General features: G+C 37.1%; 2 protein-coding genes across 2 annotated transcripts; both read right to left on the reverse strand.

Moving 5' to 3' along the window:
• Positions 1 to 114: 114 nt before the first annotated feature.
• On the reverse strand, positions 115 to 11289 carry LOC111657570 (phosphatidylinositol 4-phosphate 5-kinase type-1 alpha-like). The gene is made up of 16 exons (XM_023409783.2): positions 11152 to 11289; positions 10656 to 10811; positions 9276 to 9310; positions 9006 to 9092; positions 8361 to 8491; positions 8091 to 8208; positions 7680 to 7832; positions 7163 to 7462; positions 6780 to 6988; positions 6566 to 6649; positions 5955 to 6003; positions 5786 to 5870; positions 5523 to 5690; positions 5147 to 5366; positions 4244 to 4331; positions 115 to 4155 (listed from the first exon to the last, which is right to left on the reverse strand). Exons 2-16 carry the CDS (start codon positions 10702 to 10704, stop codon positions 4150 to 4152), a joined length of 1782 nt encoding a protein of 593 aa, XP_023265551.1. The 5' UTR covers positions 10705 to 10811; positions 11152 to 11289; the 3' UTR covers positions 115 to 4149.
• A 1202-nt stretch (positions 11290 to 12491) lies between these two features.
• Positions 12492 to 14428, reverse strand: ecm1a (extracellular matrix protein 1a). Its single transcript, XM_023409927.2, has 4 exons — positions 14312 to 14428; positions 13952 to 14208; positions 12894 to 13099; positions 12492 to 12686 (listed from the first exon to the last, which is right to left on the reverse strand). The coding sequence occupies exons 1-3, from the start codon at positions 14382 to 14384 to the stop codon at positions 12896 to 12898; spliced, it is 534 nt and encodes a 177-aa protein (XP_023265695.1). The 5' UTR covers positions 14385 to 14428; the 3' UTR covers positions 12492 to 12686; positions 12894 to 12895.
• Positions 14429 to 16922: the final 2494 nt, after the last annotated feature.

Raw genomic sequence — 16922 nt, forward strand, 5'->3', positions numbered from 1 at the left:
TGATGGATAAAACATCAGGTATGCACAGGTGTGTATTTTTACGGCAAATTAAGTAAATTAAAGTCTTACTAATTAAGATACTTAACTTTATCAATGCAAAAATAAAATCCAAAATTTCATAAACCAATCATTGTTTATTAATTTGCAACATTGCAACGGTGTAATACACCAAGAAATATAAAAGGGATAGCTACCTCATTATTGACGATACAAATGTCTGATGATTGACAAATATTATGATATAATTATATTGTCTCACAATATGTATTGTCATATCACAAAGTACTCCTAGAGACAAAAAGTTGAAAATCTATATAATGGAATATGGTCAACGAAAAGCAATGTGGATTTTTTTCTTTAATAACTAAAGGTACAAGTGTAGAAAAACATGACACCCCCAAAAGAGCAAGATAAAGGAAACTTGTAAATTCATATTCTGCAAAAAGGCATTGTTCTGATCATTGTATACAGATGTGCACACATTTATTGTATACAGTTCAAAAGCAAATTAAGACAAATTAAAGTGTACAAAGTAGTATACAGGCTGATTTAACAACTGTTATCATAATAAACAAAATCAACACAAAGTTTTTATATTTTAACAGTTGCATGCCATAGAAACAGGTTTGTTGTGCTTAAGAAAGGAACATTTTCAATCCATCATCACCATTAACAAACATTTTGGAAACCAGAGAAAAACATACAGTGAGAAATACTATATATTCAAAGAAAGTTAAGACAGATTAGAGTTTACAGATGAAATACAGGATGATTAAACAGTTATGATATAAACAAAATCGTTAAAGTTTCACACTTTTAACAGTTGCATGCCAAAGGTTTATTGTATGCTAAAGAAAGTAACATTTTCAATCCATCATCACCATAACAAACATGGAAACGTGGAAAACAGAGAAATACATACAGTAATAAATACTATAATAAATATGACTATTTACATATTTGGTTCATAGGCTGCATGTTTAACTGCTTTGGAGTTTTGACAATAAGGCACAGTTTAATTTTCAATGTTGGGACAGAGCATTGTCTGACAGTGTCATGTAACAGCCAAAAGAATGGATATATGAAAATGCCCAAATGATGTTTGTTCATCTTATCTCGGTTGGAAAATTGTCAATTCACTTAATGTATTGCACAGTCTATTCATTCACGCATACATATGGTTAGTTCAATTTAAAGTTACCTAACCATCACATCAAATTAAAACACTGCATTTTGAGTGCTCAAACCAACTTGTAACGAACCACCAATTCTTTTTCTACAGTTTTAGTTTTGTCTCACTTATGTTCACATGTCAGGTAGCCATCACCATATTTTCCTGGTAAAAAAAAAAAAACAACCGTACCATAGCTGGGGCCTGTCTCAAAAATCTCTCTTTAAGTTGTCAGTCACTACACTCAACACTGGCGAGTCTGGATAACTCATCTCACAGCATTCACTCAACTGGCTCCTTTAGCCACGGGCTTACCGGTACAGCTATGAGCTTGTGCACATGACACACAGTGCACAGTTTTTAATTACAAGCCAATCACATGGAACAACAAAAAAATCATCAACAGTGAATATGATAAGAAATGGGTTGAAAATGCTTATGCCTGTGGGCAGCAACAAAGGTTAAATCAACATTATAATTAATATCACTAATTAATGTGTAATGTTTAGGAAATTCTAAATGAATACAAAAAGTAGGAATAGGAATAAGTCACAATCAAATGCTAAAAATAAAATCATAAATCAATGTGAGAATATATATGCGCTCTACTGGAGTGGAAAGTAACAGATCACTAAAATTGCTGTAATCCATAATATATTTCCTTTATGCATAACTTTTTTTTAACTTTTAGCAGCAACTTATAGCAAAGTGGAAAAGTGTCAATACAAAAATGTGGTATCACCCAAGTTTATAGCTGAAATATTCAACAGCAATGTCAAAAGTCTTACCAATCTACATTTTTAATTTTCTTTTGGACTGCACATCCCACCCTAGTTTTTTGAACAAAAGAAAAATCATCTTAGGACGACCTACTCCATTCTCCACAGTAACTAGGAGGAAGGAGAACAAACAAAATGCTCAAGTCTTTATATCTTTATATCTATCTTTATACTGTGTCCTACAATATCTGCTCTCAATTTACATTTTGTGACATTTACAATGTGTAAAATATAACTAACACAGTGCACACACACACACACACACACACACACACACACACACACACACACACACACACACAGCAATAAAAAAAAATAGTTCTAGCACTCATTGGCTTTAAGGTGGCCCCTGTGTCTGAATTGCAGTTACTTTCTTTGCCTGCACATGATGCACATTAGCGTGTGTGCAGGTCTGAAACAGCTTCTGGTGCAGCTCTGCAATCGGATATTAGTGCGGCCTAATTTCATGTGTTATGCATCAACGATGTCGTGTCTCCTTATTGTATACACTCAGTTGTTAGTTTATTAGGTACACCTAGCTAAAACTACTGCTGTCTAAATACAAATAGATGTTATGTTATTTAGTCTAAACTAATTTATATAAATGGGGTAGATATATATATATAATCAGCCAGGATAACATAATACAACAGCACCACAAACCGCATCATACAGTTGAATCACCACCTCTCTAAAATGGTTTCAACAAAAACTGAACATTATAACCTTTATGAAGGTAGGATTTATTGCAGGACTGTTGCATGAAACTGCATGAGTTTTGGTGTACCTAATAAACAGGCAACAGAGTGTATATGACAGGGTTGTATCTTTATTTGAACAAAATAACCCAGTGTTCTCTAGGGCTGCAGTGATGAGCAGTAAATATGTACATAAGATTGCACTGGACCAAAGAAAAATTTAAATTTGAAATAAAACAAACTTTCATTAACATTCATTTCATTAAGTACTGCCGCTAACTAGCTATGCTCTGTTTTGTGAATTTGTTGCCGAGGTGGGACGCCAGTTATACTGTAAACTTTTACTATTAATACTATTTACAATACTATAAATTATAATGGAAAACAAAGTGATTGTACCAGTTTGTAATGAATTCACACTGTGCTCTTTGGCACTTAGGTTCCTATATTATTATATTTCACCTATAAACCGCTCCTTGTAGGTTTGCTCAGTGGCATTAGTTACTATGACAACCACTCGAACGCGAGCTCTCACTCTGACAATGAAAAGACTAGGTTCACTCCAAACATAACTCAGCCAACTAACTCAGTATTTAATGAGACAGGCCCCAGGTCACTGTTTGCTGTGGTACTTAGATGATCAGTCCATTGGTCACATTTGGTCATAAGTCTATTGGTCTACACACTAAACCTGACCTTGATATCAGATCGTCCAGTGTATAAGTATTAAAAAAACACAACAAATCGTTTTAAAATAACCCTTTGACCTGAACACAAAAGGTGATGGTTAGGATTCACAGTCTATACAGAAGTACAGGTCCATTAGAACGGCTGGTTAAATAGAAACTGCAAGCGGAGGATCACCTCTCTTTCCAGCATGATTTGTATTTAGAGTAAACTTAAAAAACTGCAGACTACATGTGGGACTACAGTCATTTCTTTAAAAAATAAACCATTTTATTCAAAATTGTGTTCCCAATCCAGATAATATAGAGCCAAGTACACACGAGGATGTGCTCCGGCAAATGGTAAACACAAAAGAGGAATTATTTCCAAAAACTAAACAATGAATTCTTAATGAAAATTTTGAATGGAGAAGTTTTGTTCTTACATAAGGCAAAGTCCTCATGTTACACCCTACACCGAACACTGGCTTAATTGAGCACATCAGTGCCAAGAACAATCTTTGGTTGTGCATACAAGCATTCATATGAGATGAATAATAGTGTTCAATACCCAGAGCATTAATGTACCTGCAATTACTAGTGTCAGAACACAGCCATCCACTAACATGCCCATGCCATGTTGAGATTTGGAAATCCAAGTGGAAAAAAAAAAAAAAAAAAAAAAAAACATTTACTATCCCACTTTATCTCACTGATAAACTTTTCCAATTCTGGTACCTCAAATCACAGCAAAGGGGTTGTAACATTTCATCCATGTTGATATCATCCTCCAAGTTTGTTTCAGGTTCATTTGAGTCCTGTTCTCTTTCCATCATCTACACCTGTAAACCAAAAGCAATGAAGCTGGTTAGAGAATCACCCAGTGTAACTCAGATGTGTCATAGAAAAACCTGAGAAAAATCAACTTACAGAACATTTGCTTGCGCTTGGAACTATGTCACTGAGTGAGATTACATCTTCAGCACCGATACTTTCTTCAAGAGTCCCAAACACAGCTCTGAAAACAAAAAAAGGAGGAATGGAATTGAACTTGTATTCAGTGTGATACACTGGGTCAATTGAATATACATTTTGTTAAGAAATGGTTAAGAGACATTTTTGCCTTTATCTTATAATCTCAGGCATCCTTCACTCTCTATCTGTGTACCACAGACAACGGGTTTACCAGGAAAATAGTTCAACTTAGATTATTGATGGTTCCGGTTAGCTCCAGCCAATAGGAGCGTGTACACAGCCTGAAAAGAGAGTCTGCCTGAGGCGTGGTGTCAGAAGGTTGAAATACTGGCTCCTTGTTAACCACGATGAGTTGTTTTTTCATTTAGATTTAAACGTCTTCGTAGTATTTTTGGTGCCATGTGGAAATTGTCCTTAAAAATTTTTGCTAATCACTTCAATAGTTTAATTGCATTAAATACGTGTTGCAAGATGATTAAAGTACCTCAAAATGTTATACAAAATATTAGAAACACCTCTCCGTATAATATAACACAATTCAACAGTATTACAAAGTATTTCTCAGAGGTCTGATGTATTTGACTGCACTTTAGTAAAGTATGCCTAGATTTTTAAATTATATAGATAGATAGTAGATAGATAAATAGATCTCAATAAGCACCTAACCCTGTAGCCAGTTAGACCTGGCTGTGTCGTTTTAGGTCTGTTATTAGACAGTATATTCTCATGTCTGGTAATACCGGCATATTGTAAGAAAATTCAGTAGAATCTGAATGAATCCAACAATTTTTTAAATCCATATATTGCAGAGGACTTGTCATTAAAATTCTGATCTTCATGTGTGATCTACCCTCTTACCTCTTGGGGGAGCTGTGCTCCTGGTCTTTGCTCGAGGTGTTGTTTAAATCCACCCCCACTGACCTGAGGGCATCCTGAGCGTGAATCACAGGCTGAGTTGTGGGAGTTAATCCAGGGTTTCCCAGGGTGGAAGAGGAGACGGCAGTTTCAGCAGCGTTGCCAACAGCGTTGCTGGGTGGTAAGGTCTTTGGGAGGAGGTCAGGACGACCTGACTGCATAACTATGTGAAACGGTTGGAAATACTGTCATGTTGTGGAAGAGGCACTTCACATGCCTGTACATGCTGCTAGACTAAACCTCTGTGGTTATCAGTACGTATAATTTCTTTCCCATACCACAGTTGAACCCTCCCTATTCTCCTTTTCCCTGTTCTTACCGTTGTCTCCTTCAGGGTCTTCCCTGGTCTCAGAGCTGACTTGACGTTGGAGCAATAGCTGCTGGCTGTTGCTGCTGGTTTGGGTTGACAGAAGAGGCCCAGAGCCAGCTGCTTTTCTCAAAGGACCATGGGCCATTGGACGGCGCTTTTTGGATGGAGAGGTCTTCACTAGATAAAAGAGAGAAAAAGTACTACTTAAGAGCCCATGAAGTGAGACTGACATTATGTGTTCATTCTCATCCACGGATACAGTTTATACATACATGAGATCTTCCTGAAGACTGTACTGCACATGAACTTCTGAAATCGTTCTGCATAAAAACTTGGTCTGTGTACTGATACAGTATCCTGAAGAAAATGAAGAACTACAAGTTAATATTTATATTTTATAATGTGAAACACATATAAGTGAAGCTATTAGCTGTACATTACCCCATCATGAACCAGAGCCTTCCATGAGTGTTCAAGCTTCTTTACTAATCTGAAAATTCACACATGAAGAGTACATTACTTACAGAAGTTACATGATCAAACATGTTCACATAACACAATGAAAGCAGAAACATTAAACTGACATCCACTTCAAACTTGATCATTCCTGCTTGCTGTTAGTTCGGGCAGAGCACTAAAGTTGCATTTGCGCTGCTTCACAATCACTAGCTTGTTCATCATCTGACTACCAACATTCAATCATATTCATGCAGGTGTACACTGCAGCCACTATTAACAACAACAGTCCAAAGTGCACGGTCAAAAAATGCGGGGCACACATGTATTTTGGGCGTGTACATATCACTTTTCCTATTTTAATGGCGGAAAAACCAGTGGCTGCACCGGGCACATGGTTGAATAGATGCCAAAACGTGGGTAACCTACACTCAATATTGTGTCTGAATGCATCCCGTGTAGACACGGATGAAGGACTGAAGTGGCTGCTGAACTGCTATCATGCTGTTTTTACTGTTTGGGTTATGTAGGCACTGTAAAAGTGACACTGACAAAAAGAGTATTATGTAGATACACAACATGTTGGTACTGTTTACCTGTAGGACTGCAGAATGTCAATGATACCAATGTACACCAGCAGCCTCTCGCCTTTTGCGTTTCGTGCGGGTATTCCTCCTGTTCTGTGAAATAAAACAAGAAATATCACCTAGTGCTCTGTCATTCCTTTCAGTAAACACTTCGCTGCGGTGAGAGAAATTGTTAAAAGCAAGCACATGACTGTTCTATGGCCACAGACACCCTGTCACTCACTTGTCCTCTGTGTCCAGTGATCGCATGCTCCCTGCCTCTGCCTGGATGGCCTCTATAGCAGTGCTATACAGGGACTTCTGGCCTTGTGGCCTCCTCTGGTCCATGGCGCCTGCTACAGCCTCTTCGCTTACCTGCTCTCGACAGGCCTGATCTACATTGTGGATTCCCATCAGAAGGCTGTAGTCCATAATCTTGAAACTCTGCAAGAGCTGTATGGAAATCAAGCATCATAAATACTGTAAGACCGGAGATTGACTCAGGGATTAACTGAAAAAGTGTGGATATTTTTAATTAGTAGACTGTGTTTTTTATATCTAAAATTGATTCGACAGTATCATGCTTGTAGCTTCATGTTTAGAAAAGCATATTTCTATTGCTCTCACCAGACAGTCTCTGTGGATGGTCTTGCAAACACCACTGTACTTGTCCCCCTCCAGTAACAGCCCCTCAGGCATGTCCTGCATGAAATCCAGGTCCTTGTATGTGGGCACAGCCTTTTCCCTCTCTTTAGCTGATGCCCGTCGCTTATAGGTGGAGCCCTTTAGATCATACTTGAGGTGCATTCGTACAGCACTCGGGAGCAGATTGTTCATGACAACAATACGGATGTTTTTACCCCCTGCCTGGACACAGTACAGTCCATAGAACTTTGGTAATAAGGTTCGCTTGTTCTGGTTCAGGTTCTAGAGAAAGACAGAGAAGGAAGGTAAAATATTATAGACAGTAATAAACAAGGATAAATAAATGATGAATGAAAGGAATAAATAAGTAGAAAGTTTGTTTCAATTTGATGGATAAATGGACAAGAGGATAATGATTAGGAGCCAGTCCATAGTTTTACAGGTGCACATTTATTCCACAGATACCATCTTGCACCTGTAGCCTCTCATTAGATCTTACCATAAAGTATCCTGGAAGCAGTTTCTGCAGAAATTCTGCCTCTTTGTGCTGCACTGTCTTAATGATGTACTCGTCATCACTTGAGAGGTAGAAAAGAGATCCACTGGCCCCAGAGTTTGACAGCTCAATCAGCGGCCCATTACACAGAGAATACTGTAACCAGACCAGAGTGTTAAGACATGTGACATCTAAACCAGACTACAAGACAGACTTAAAGTGTTTATTACAGGAAAATCAACGGTTAGCTGTGTCCTCACATCGTGAGCGTGTCAACACTTCACTAGTTTCACTTTTTCCACTTCCTCAATCACTCCTGTATTCTTACAGTTCACAGCTCTGTCCCTGTCTTCAGAGTTTTACTGTTCTGCTTGCTTTTTCCACATTTCTGAGATGCTGAGTAAACAACAATACCATGTAGTCATCAGGCCGGATGCCAAACATCTCCCTGAAGTAGCGGAAGGCAATAGGGGCGTAAGTCTTGAACCTGAAATCTCCATAGTGGTGTGCTGGAGTCAGGTTGCTGCCCTCACTAAAAGACAGAAGAGTAACAGGATAACAGATTTAGTAAAGGAGTATTAATGTAGGACACACTCAACATCCTGATACAAGAATTAAAGCGTGCCTTTGCACATCCTTTCAGCATATCATATTTGATATATGATCATAATCTCAAAGACTCACTTGGGGAAGAAGATGCTTTCCACCACTTCAAAATCCTGCAGCAGCACGTCTCTCTCAGGTTTTTGGCTTAAGCTGCCCACCGTGTGTGTGATGCCTAACTGGATAGCACCTTTCAGGGCTGACGAGGTCGTCTGGAATAAAGAGAAAACTAACATGTATCAACTGACAAATGATTACAGGTAGCAAGTCACAGTGGCAACTTTTGGAGAGTGTATGTAAAATGTATGTGACACATTTTAAAGACCTCAAGCGTAATGAATTACATACTTCAAGTCTGTGAGCATGTTTTAAATCAACAGACAATGGCTTCAGTCATAAGTAATCCCCACATAAGACAAGACTGACAAAAAACAGATTAAATTGTAAAAAACAAAAAAGTTTTTCCATATTTTGAACATTGACGTCGAGGGTAGAACTGCAAAAACTTTACAAAGTGAATATCGTTGGGACTGTTGGTCAGAGAAAAAAACAAGACATATGAAGATGTCACCTCTGGCTGATCATGATGGATATTTTTCACTATTGTCTGACATTTTATAGATAAAGCGATTAATCGAGAAAATAGTTGGCAGAACAACAGACAATGAAAATAACTAGTAAATAATAAGTAAATCTGTGTCAGTCAACGATGAGCTGACCTCCCACCTTCTTGTACGTGGTCTCTCCAGTGGGATCAATTCCGCGATGGCCAATAGTTTTTTTCATGGCCGGAGACATGCTAGTGCTTGGACCCTGTCAGTAGAAACATGGCAGAAAGGAGAATTACAAGTGGAAAATAATTCATTGCAAGTTTGCAGCAATATGTTTCAAAGAGGAAGCAAAAGAGGTTGTGTCAGCTAAATATTGGTACATTTCCAACTGTTTAAGATGAATGCAATGTGTGCAATTCATTTCCTCCACAACGTCATTTATTACCTCTGGGGAAGCATTTTTCCGAGTCCCAGTTGAATCTGGAGTGAAAAAGAGAGAAAACATACAAGTTATACAAGAAATACACAGGGGGGGAAGGAAACATGTTCATCAAAAAATGCAATTCTTATACTGTATGCAGTAATATCAAACAACACAGGTTACATAATTCCCTCATGCTGTAAACAGAGAGTGTCACTGAGCTCTGACACAACCATGCAGACGCACCTCATTCATTACCTCTGAGAGAAGACAGTTTCCTCCAGTACTGACTCTGCAGGTCTTTGCGTGCAATGGGAGGAATTAGATAAGTATGCTATAACTATTAAAGTAAGAAAGCAGTAAATTCTATTTTATTACCCCATATTAAATAATAAGACTATTTAACTGTAGAACAGGCATTTTCTTCATCTTGTCTAAAAATATATGTTAGTGGTTTAATTATGGGAAATGTGGAAAATATATTCTCCTTAGCTCCTTTGATTTTGACCACAGATTATGGGATGAGTCCCACTTTATGAATGCGTAGTGCTAAATCGCTAGAGGCTTAAAAATAATTTACCTTAAGAGGAACAAATCAGATATTGATTCTATATCCAAACAAAAATATTGAACGTAAAACTTTTTAGATACAGTAGCTTCAATGTTAACAGTCTCCACATAAAAAATAATCCAATTGACCCTACAATTTGCAGTATTTCGATTATGTGAAAATAGGAAAATGCATAGGAACACAGTCAGTTTTTAATCTGATTGTTAGGAATCCCCCAAATTTCTGTAAACCACATCATCCAAAATTATCCTAAAGTTCAGTCAGACTTCTCTTGAAGTTCAACAAAAACTGACCAATACACAGAAGAAATAAATTGAGACGGTAAAAATACTCCATCAAAAGTAAAACTCCAGCATTGAAAGTGTTATATAAGTAAAAGCATGTACGTATAATGTAGTATAGTAAGCATGTAGTATGAAGTAAAAGTACTCAATCCAGAAAAATGTTCCCTGTGTTTTAACATTAAATTATTATTAGATTAATGTGTAAAGCATTTTACTATTGTAGCTGGTTGAGGTGGAGCTAATTTCTAAGTATTTTATGAAGGATTATAGCTACTGATTATTTTCTTTTTGGCTGACTGTCTTCTCCATTGATCAACTGATGGAATAGTTTGAAAAACAAAATCAGAAAATAGTGAGAAATGCCCATCACAGTTGTCCACAGCTAAAAGTAAAACCTTCATATTTCTTGTCTTGAGCAATAGTCAAACGTTATTCAGTTTACTATAATTCAACTCAAGGAAAAGCAGCAAATAAAAACCAACTTTTGATTGAAACAAATTTGATCCATCCCTTCAAATAGTAGGTGGTGTATCAAAACACAGTACTTACTGCCAGTGTGGCCCTGCAGCCCCGGAGGCTCCTCTGCAGCTGTGGCCATTCAGAGCAGTAACAGAATTCAGACTTGTTTGTGGTGAAGCTCAGACCTTGAGTCTCTCCTTGTCAGCTTCCTCGGGAAGAGCACTTTCAGAGAGAGTAGGTGGGGACCTGTGAAGACAGAAAGTTGCTCATTAACAAAAAAAACACACTCCTGATGACTTCATGCCACAAATATTGACACCAGCCACGTTGGCTTACTCTGCTGATGGAGGGAGCTGATCTGGATATAAACCGTGTGTTGAATAATGTAACTAAGGGATGTGGTACTGAACTGTAAGACCAGTACATGTTGTAACAGGCTACCATAAAAGCTACTGGGACGTCTGGATTGCGACATTTAACGAAATAGAGGCGAGTGAACTAGCTGCGAACTTTAACTTTTGAACATAAACCAAGCCAGTCTCACTAATAACTGACCGAAAACAACATGAACAAACAGTAAACTCACTCGAAAATCTTGTGGAGCAGTTCTCGCTGAATCCTGTGTAAGAAAACGCGAACCTTTTCTTTTTTAAAGGCACTATTTTTCCTTAAACTAATAAACAAGGAAGCAGTGCGGAAGCAGCAGTTTTGTGCTCTGCTAAGCTAGCAGGAGCAAGCACAGCACTTCCGGTGAAATATATTTCAGAATAAAAAATATCACAATAAAACAACTTTTTCAAATCAACACCCAAAAATACTAGAACTTTATTGTGTTCACCACCCCAAAATAAAAACATATCATACATAAACATATATAAAAAATATATAATTTGTTTATTACATTAAAAATATTATAACATAATAAAACATAAACAAAAGAAAATAATAACATTCATTTGTAAAGATTATTTCACATTTGAAATGACATTGATGGTGTGGTTCAACAATAAAATATAAAGTACTGTGCAAAAGTTGTAGGTACTTAGTAGTAAAAAGAAGATTCTTTCAAAAATGAAGCCATGAAAATTGAAGTAAAGAGAAACAAACTAAATTAAATCAATATTTGGTGATACCCCCAAATATTGATTAGAGCTGTGCCAATTCTCCATGGTACAGTGACACAGTTTTTCAGGGTATTTGGCAAGTAGGTTGTATTCCCAGACTGACTCCATGGTGTTGATTTACATGGGCAGATTAGTATTATAGCAAATATTTAAAGTTCATCATAGGTTATGTATTTAAATCTCAAACTTAAAAAATAATTAGTACCTGTTAAGTAAATGCATTGGAGTTAAATGTACCATATCTGCCTCTGAAGCTAAGTAAATGTATGAAGTGTGGAAGCACTCATGTAAAGAACAAATAATTATATTACACAAATTATACTTAGCTTGGTTACATTCCACCACTGCAGAACAATACGTGTATAAATGCAACCTCTTGACACTCATTTCAAACTTATGTCTTTTCATACAGTAAAATGTTTATTTTGACTTCTCGAACAAAAAGTTTGACTGAAAAAAGAAATATTTAGCAAAACATGTGACCATTACTCAAACATCAGTCAAACAGTGTTGAGATGTTTCAAAGTTTTTATTCGTGACTTTTACCACACATTGCCAATCAGGAGGCAGTTCAATTAAACTTTTCTTATTGATTATTGATCTGTAAATATCACACACATAACTACCACACGCAACAGTGACCCATAGTGGACTCTCTTTTTATTACATGAGTGCAGGGAAAAATCTCATAACTTGTTTCAAAACTCAACAGTTTTGTCTTTTTCTGAAGCTGCCAAGATGGTGTCTCTCCAGATTTATGTCAAGTCCACTATTGTTCAGAAGAAAAAAAGCACATGAGAACTTGTATATCTTCATTGTAGCCTTTATTGTGGTAACAAATAATACTACCAGTTTTTAATGGTTTTTCTGTTGTTGTGACAAAGCTGGGTTAAATATAGAGCTGACAAAATAAAAACTGTACTGTGCATTTATTGTCCTTACACAGCAGAAACCAAACCGGCATGTCTTGTCCTCCTCTGAGCATCTGAGACAAAGACTGCAGAAAAAATACAAAGCAATAGCTCAGCATTATCTTCCATATATGACTGATGAATTTTTTATTTTCTCTTCTTGTTCAAATTCTTCTGAACACATTAGCTTCATCTCTTTATTTAATCATCGACAGATACTTTTACTAAACTGCTTTGTTCATTTTTGTTTTACACCATCTGTATTTTCATGTTACACTGATATCTATTTTCACCTTTAGCAAGCACTTGCGTTGAAGGTGAATCCCAGCTCCGCAGGGACTTGTGGTGCAGTGTAGCCTGGTGTTGGGTTGTAGTTAGGGTTTGGCAGCTCGCTGTCGAAGCACGTCCACCGTGCGTCTCCTCTGTCCTCACAGCACTCATACGGCACAGTCATAGTGGCGTATTCTTCCACACAGAACTGAGACAGAGCTTGTTTCCACTGCAAGAAAAAGTCACAAAGTTGTGTTTAAACCTCAGCTGGAGGAAAGCACATTTCACCCTTTGTTCACTCAGTTTAATATATTCACTTCTTCATGAATATAGCAAACTACTTTGTCTTTCTGTGTGGAGAAAAAAACACAGGATTTCCCCTTATATCTTTTTTCTTTAATATCTGAGGCACCAGGTTTTTCCTATTTGCCACCAATTATCTATGAGGCCATAAATTCAACCAGTTTTTGTATTACAACTTCCGTTAAATGTGATCATAGTTATGTTAAAATCCTTATATTTGTTTATTCACTAAACAATGTTTTTGAATCTAATCTGACTTGAATCACCTTCTTAACCTAATGATAACAGAGAATATTTTTTGTTTGTTTTTTGGCAATAAAATTTGTTTAAAAAATAAAATTGTTTGTACATGAGGAGAAATTACACATTTGATTTATGATTTTATGGAGAGGACAGAAAAACTAAATGCCAAAAGATAACAAAATAATTTAAAACTATGTCAGTGTGGATACTAGCACTGTGTGTATTTGTGTTTTGTGCTGAGATTATAATATTATCTATAGTGGAATATACAGTGTACTTGGATATGTGGATTATGTATTGGCATACTATTAAACTTTATCCACACACTCATGTATCTAGACAGAACAGTTTCTTCACCTTAAAGATTAATTTTATTATTAATAAATAATAATAGGGATCTCCCCTCAACATGTGCAACATAATGGTACCTTGTCTGTCTATTGTCACAGTCACAGTTGTGTCAGTCTGTTATTGTCTTTGCATTTAGGACTCCATTTCTCCCCCAAAACACACACAAACACAATGAGTGACTCACAGCTTGCTGGGCGCAGCAGAGGATCTGGTGGCTCTGCTGTGCCACTTGTCCACCGCAGCACAAACTGTACCACGACTCCAGACGGTTGATGGCGTTTCCACGACGGCGGAAGTGACTGGCACCGGAGCCCGGGAAGAAGCTGGCCGGGTATCTGGGTCGACCCTCACCCTGATGGCAAATGGCAGCGAGGTTTAGAGCCGTGGGACAGGCGGGCGGGAAAGGGACGTCCGGCTCATTGAGAGAGTTTCTTTGGGTGTCTGTGGAAATCAAAGATAAAACAAGACAGAGTTTAACAGCATTGCAGTTGGAAGTGGAACAGTATACTGAGTATAAATGCTCACTGAATCAAGAAGAAATTACCTCCTAGATATGCACCATGAAGAGTCAGCAGTGCAACTATCCAAAATCCTCTGAGGCCTCCAGTTGAAGTCATAGCTGTACGGTGGTGTGGTGGGAACTGAATTTTGAAATGGCAGATTTCTCTCCAACATGTGTCGAGAGTGGATCCGCAAACAGCTTATATGGGCGAGGGGAGTGAGTCAGTGGGTATGAAATGCTTGGAAGTGGGGGTGGAAGAGGTGAGGGGAAATGATGGTGTGTGTGTGTGTGTGTGTGTGTGTGTGTGTGTGTGTGTGTCCGTGTGTGTGTAGGGGGGGATAAGATAAACATAAAGTGATTTTGACCTTTCGTGATATCTGCTGGCGTGTGCAATGTGCAAAACTATTGCTACAACTTCCCAAGGTCAATCTTAAAGTCTTTGGTCACTGGTGAAATAAGCCACTGGTGAAGTATTTTATCATGTCACAGACTGACATGTTTACCAAAACTTTTCAGTTTTTTTCCCGAAACTTTCAGATCTTTTGGTAAAAACAATTCCCGTTCTCAAAAATTGGCTGAGTGTGCCTCTCGTTATCAAAGGATGGTTTACACTCAGCAAAAATCCTGAACCTCTCATGCTGTTTTGACTTGCTGCATGTGAGCGGAAAGAGGGATGCATTCACTCGAAATCAGTGAATCACTTCACTTGCTTTCACTCCCCAAAATTCAAACAATTCTCACACAATTATTTCTGTCTGCATTGTGCTGTTAAAAGACGTGTTGATTGATTGATTCTCTACCATTTCTCAGCTTTGTTTGATTGATATTTTATCATTTCATTTTGACATTAAGAACATGTGTCCCTCAGTATTTGATGGGAGTGTCTTTGTGTTTCAAGTGGTTATAGGGGTGTGACCTCAGATATGACCATTCACCACCCTGAACATATTCAGTGTTATCACAAACTGCAATTTGCAGCTGTCAGATAGTGATTCATTGGATTTATAAGTGCTGCTCCACTGTAACTCACGTTTTATTTTATTTGTTTTAATTTGTATGTGTGGTCGTTGGACAATAGAGACAGGTCGTGACTCACTTTTTCTCGAGATTTTTCTAATTTAGCCTTCAGACTAGTTTTAAATTTTACACTTACTTAAATGTTAAATATTGGAAAAAATTGAACCCCGCACAGGGTTCAATAAAATCACCTGGTGTTCATATTCATTACACACCTACAGTTTCATTTAAGTCAAACTTTTGAGTGGTCTGAACCTGAAGCTAAGTGAAGTGTATTACATATTTAATATGCATTAAATGAAACATCACTGTCAGGTTAGAACCTAATACATAATTTGAATCCATTCTCCACGGGATGAGAAACATCTCCTATCTCCTGGATAATATCAAAAATGCAGCTGCCATCAAGCCTTAAACAAGGGCCTGACAAGTTGGTATTTCCTTTCACCTGACAAGTGATAGATGAACACATGCAAAGAGACAATCTTGCCACGTGATTACTCAGTTGGTCACTTGGCATCCATGAAGGCAGCGTGACACCTTCTCCCTGATTGGCTCCCTCGCCATCACCGAGATGAATAAAAGGGCATCAGTCCGGATGCCATTTATCCAGTTTCCTGGTTTTTTGGTTCAGGTAAGATTTATTTACAAATATTATAACTATATTTTTAACAACAAATTTCAAGTTGGCTGAAGAATTAATAACCTGCAAAAAATGTATAAAAAATCTTTGAATGGTAAATATAGGTAAGTTTGATACTTTATCACAATCCTAAAATGTGGTTGCCGTATTTCTAAAACTTGATGCTCTGATGAATGCCAGAAAAAAAAGTCAGATTTTTCAGTCCATTAGTGATACCAAAAAGTCTGAAGAGGTCAAAACTCAGCCAACACTTGTAGCATAAGGAATAAATGTATTTATGATACATGTGTTTCTGGTGTTTTCTCACTTTTCTCTTCTCCATGAAGTTGTACGAGGAATCATTACTCTGCTTCTTGTAACTGAAATTCACTAAAATGATTTTGGGGTGGCGGTCATGCTCTCAGTTTATTACCACTGGAGTGCTGCCTGTTTCCCTGAATATGTTTTGAATATGTCTTGTTTCTTAAACTGTGATTTATTTTCTGAATGATCACATTTCATATATTGTTTTTCAAAATCTAGCATTTAATCTTTTAGAATATTAAATATAAGATAAGACAAAAAGGAAAAAAAAAAACCGCATGTTAGTCTCCAAAATGTCTGTGTATGTGTTGTCATCATACTGGTGGATGGTTAATTTTGGTGATGTGTGCATTATTTTAGGTTTAAGAATGAAAAGGCTGGTCTACTGTCTTGTGGGTTTACTGGTGACTGGTAAGTTGACATAAGAAGGAACTAAGTATTTGGTTATTATATTATTATTTGAATACATTCCTAAAATGTTTGAAAATGAAGAACTTTTCTTGAAATTATACAGTATAATTTATATGTAATATTACAATTCTGCATAGAGTATTTTTTACTTACGATTCTTAAGGTACATTTCAGTGATTTTACTTTTTTTGCTACATTGTTACTATTACTTACCTAAAAGGTGCGATTACTACCTCTTTTATCCAAATGACCAAATGATGATATGAGACTTTTGGATTT

The sequence above is a fragment of the Seriola lalandi genome, unplaced genomic scaffold, assembly GCF_002814215.2.
Source record: "Seriola lalandi dorsalis isolate HSWRI2012SDOR001 ecotype SW California unplaced genomic scaffold, Sedor1 jcf7180002054408, whole genome shotgun sequence".
Lineage (NCBI taxonomy): Eukaryota > Metazoa > Chordata > Actinopteri > Carangiformes > Carangidae > Seriola > Seriola lalandi.

Coding starts and splice junctions, on each gene's coding strand:
- ecm1a (XM_023409927.2), bottom strand. CDS start 14,384: ATGACTTCAACTGGAGGCCTCAGAGGATTTTGGATAGTTGCACTGCTG. Junction 14,209..14,311: donor TCATGGTGCATATCTAGGAG/GTAATTTCTTCT, acceptor TGATTTCCACAG/ACACCCAAAGAAACTCTCTC. Junction 13,100..13,951: donor TCTGCTGCGCCCAGCAAGCT/GTGAGTCACTCA, acceptor TTTTTCTTGCAG/TGGAAACAAGCTCTGTCTCA.
- LOC111657570 (XM_023409783.2), bottom strand. CDS start 10,704: ATGGCCACAGCTGCAGAGGAGCCTCCGGGGCTGCAGGGCCACACTGGC. Junction 7,833..8,090: donor TCCGGCCTGATGACTACATG/GTATTGTTGTTT, acceptor GTCTGGTTACAG/TATTCTCTGTGTAATGGGCC. Junction 5,691..5,785: donor AGTCTTCAGGAAGATCTCAT/GTATGTATAAAC, acceptor TCTTTTATCTAG/TGAAGACCTCTCCATCCAAA.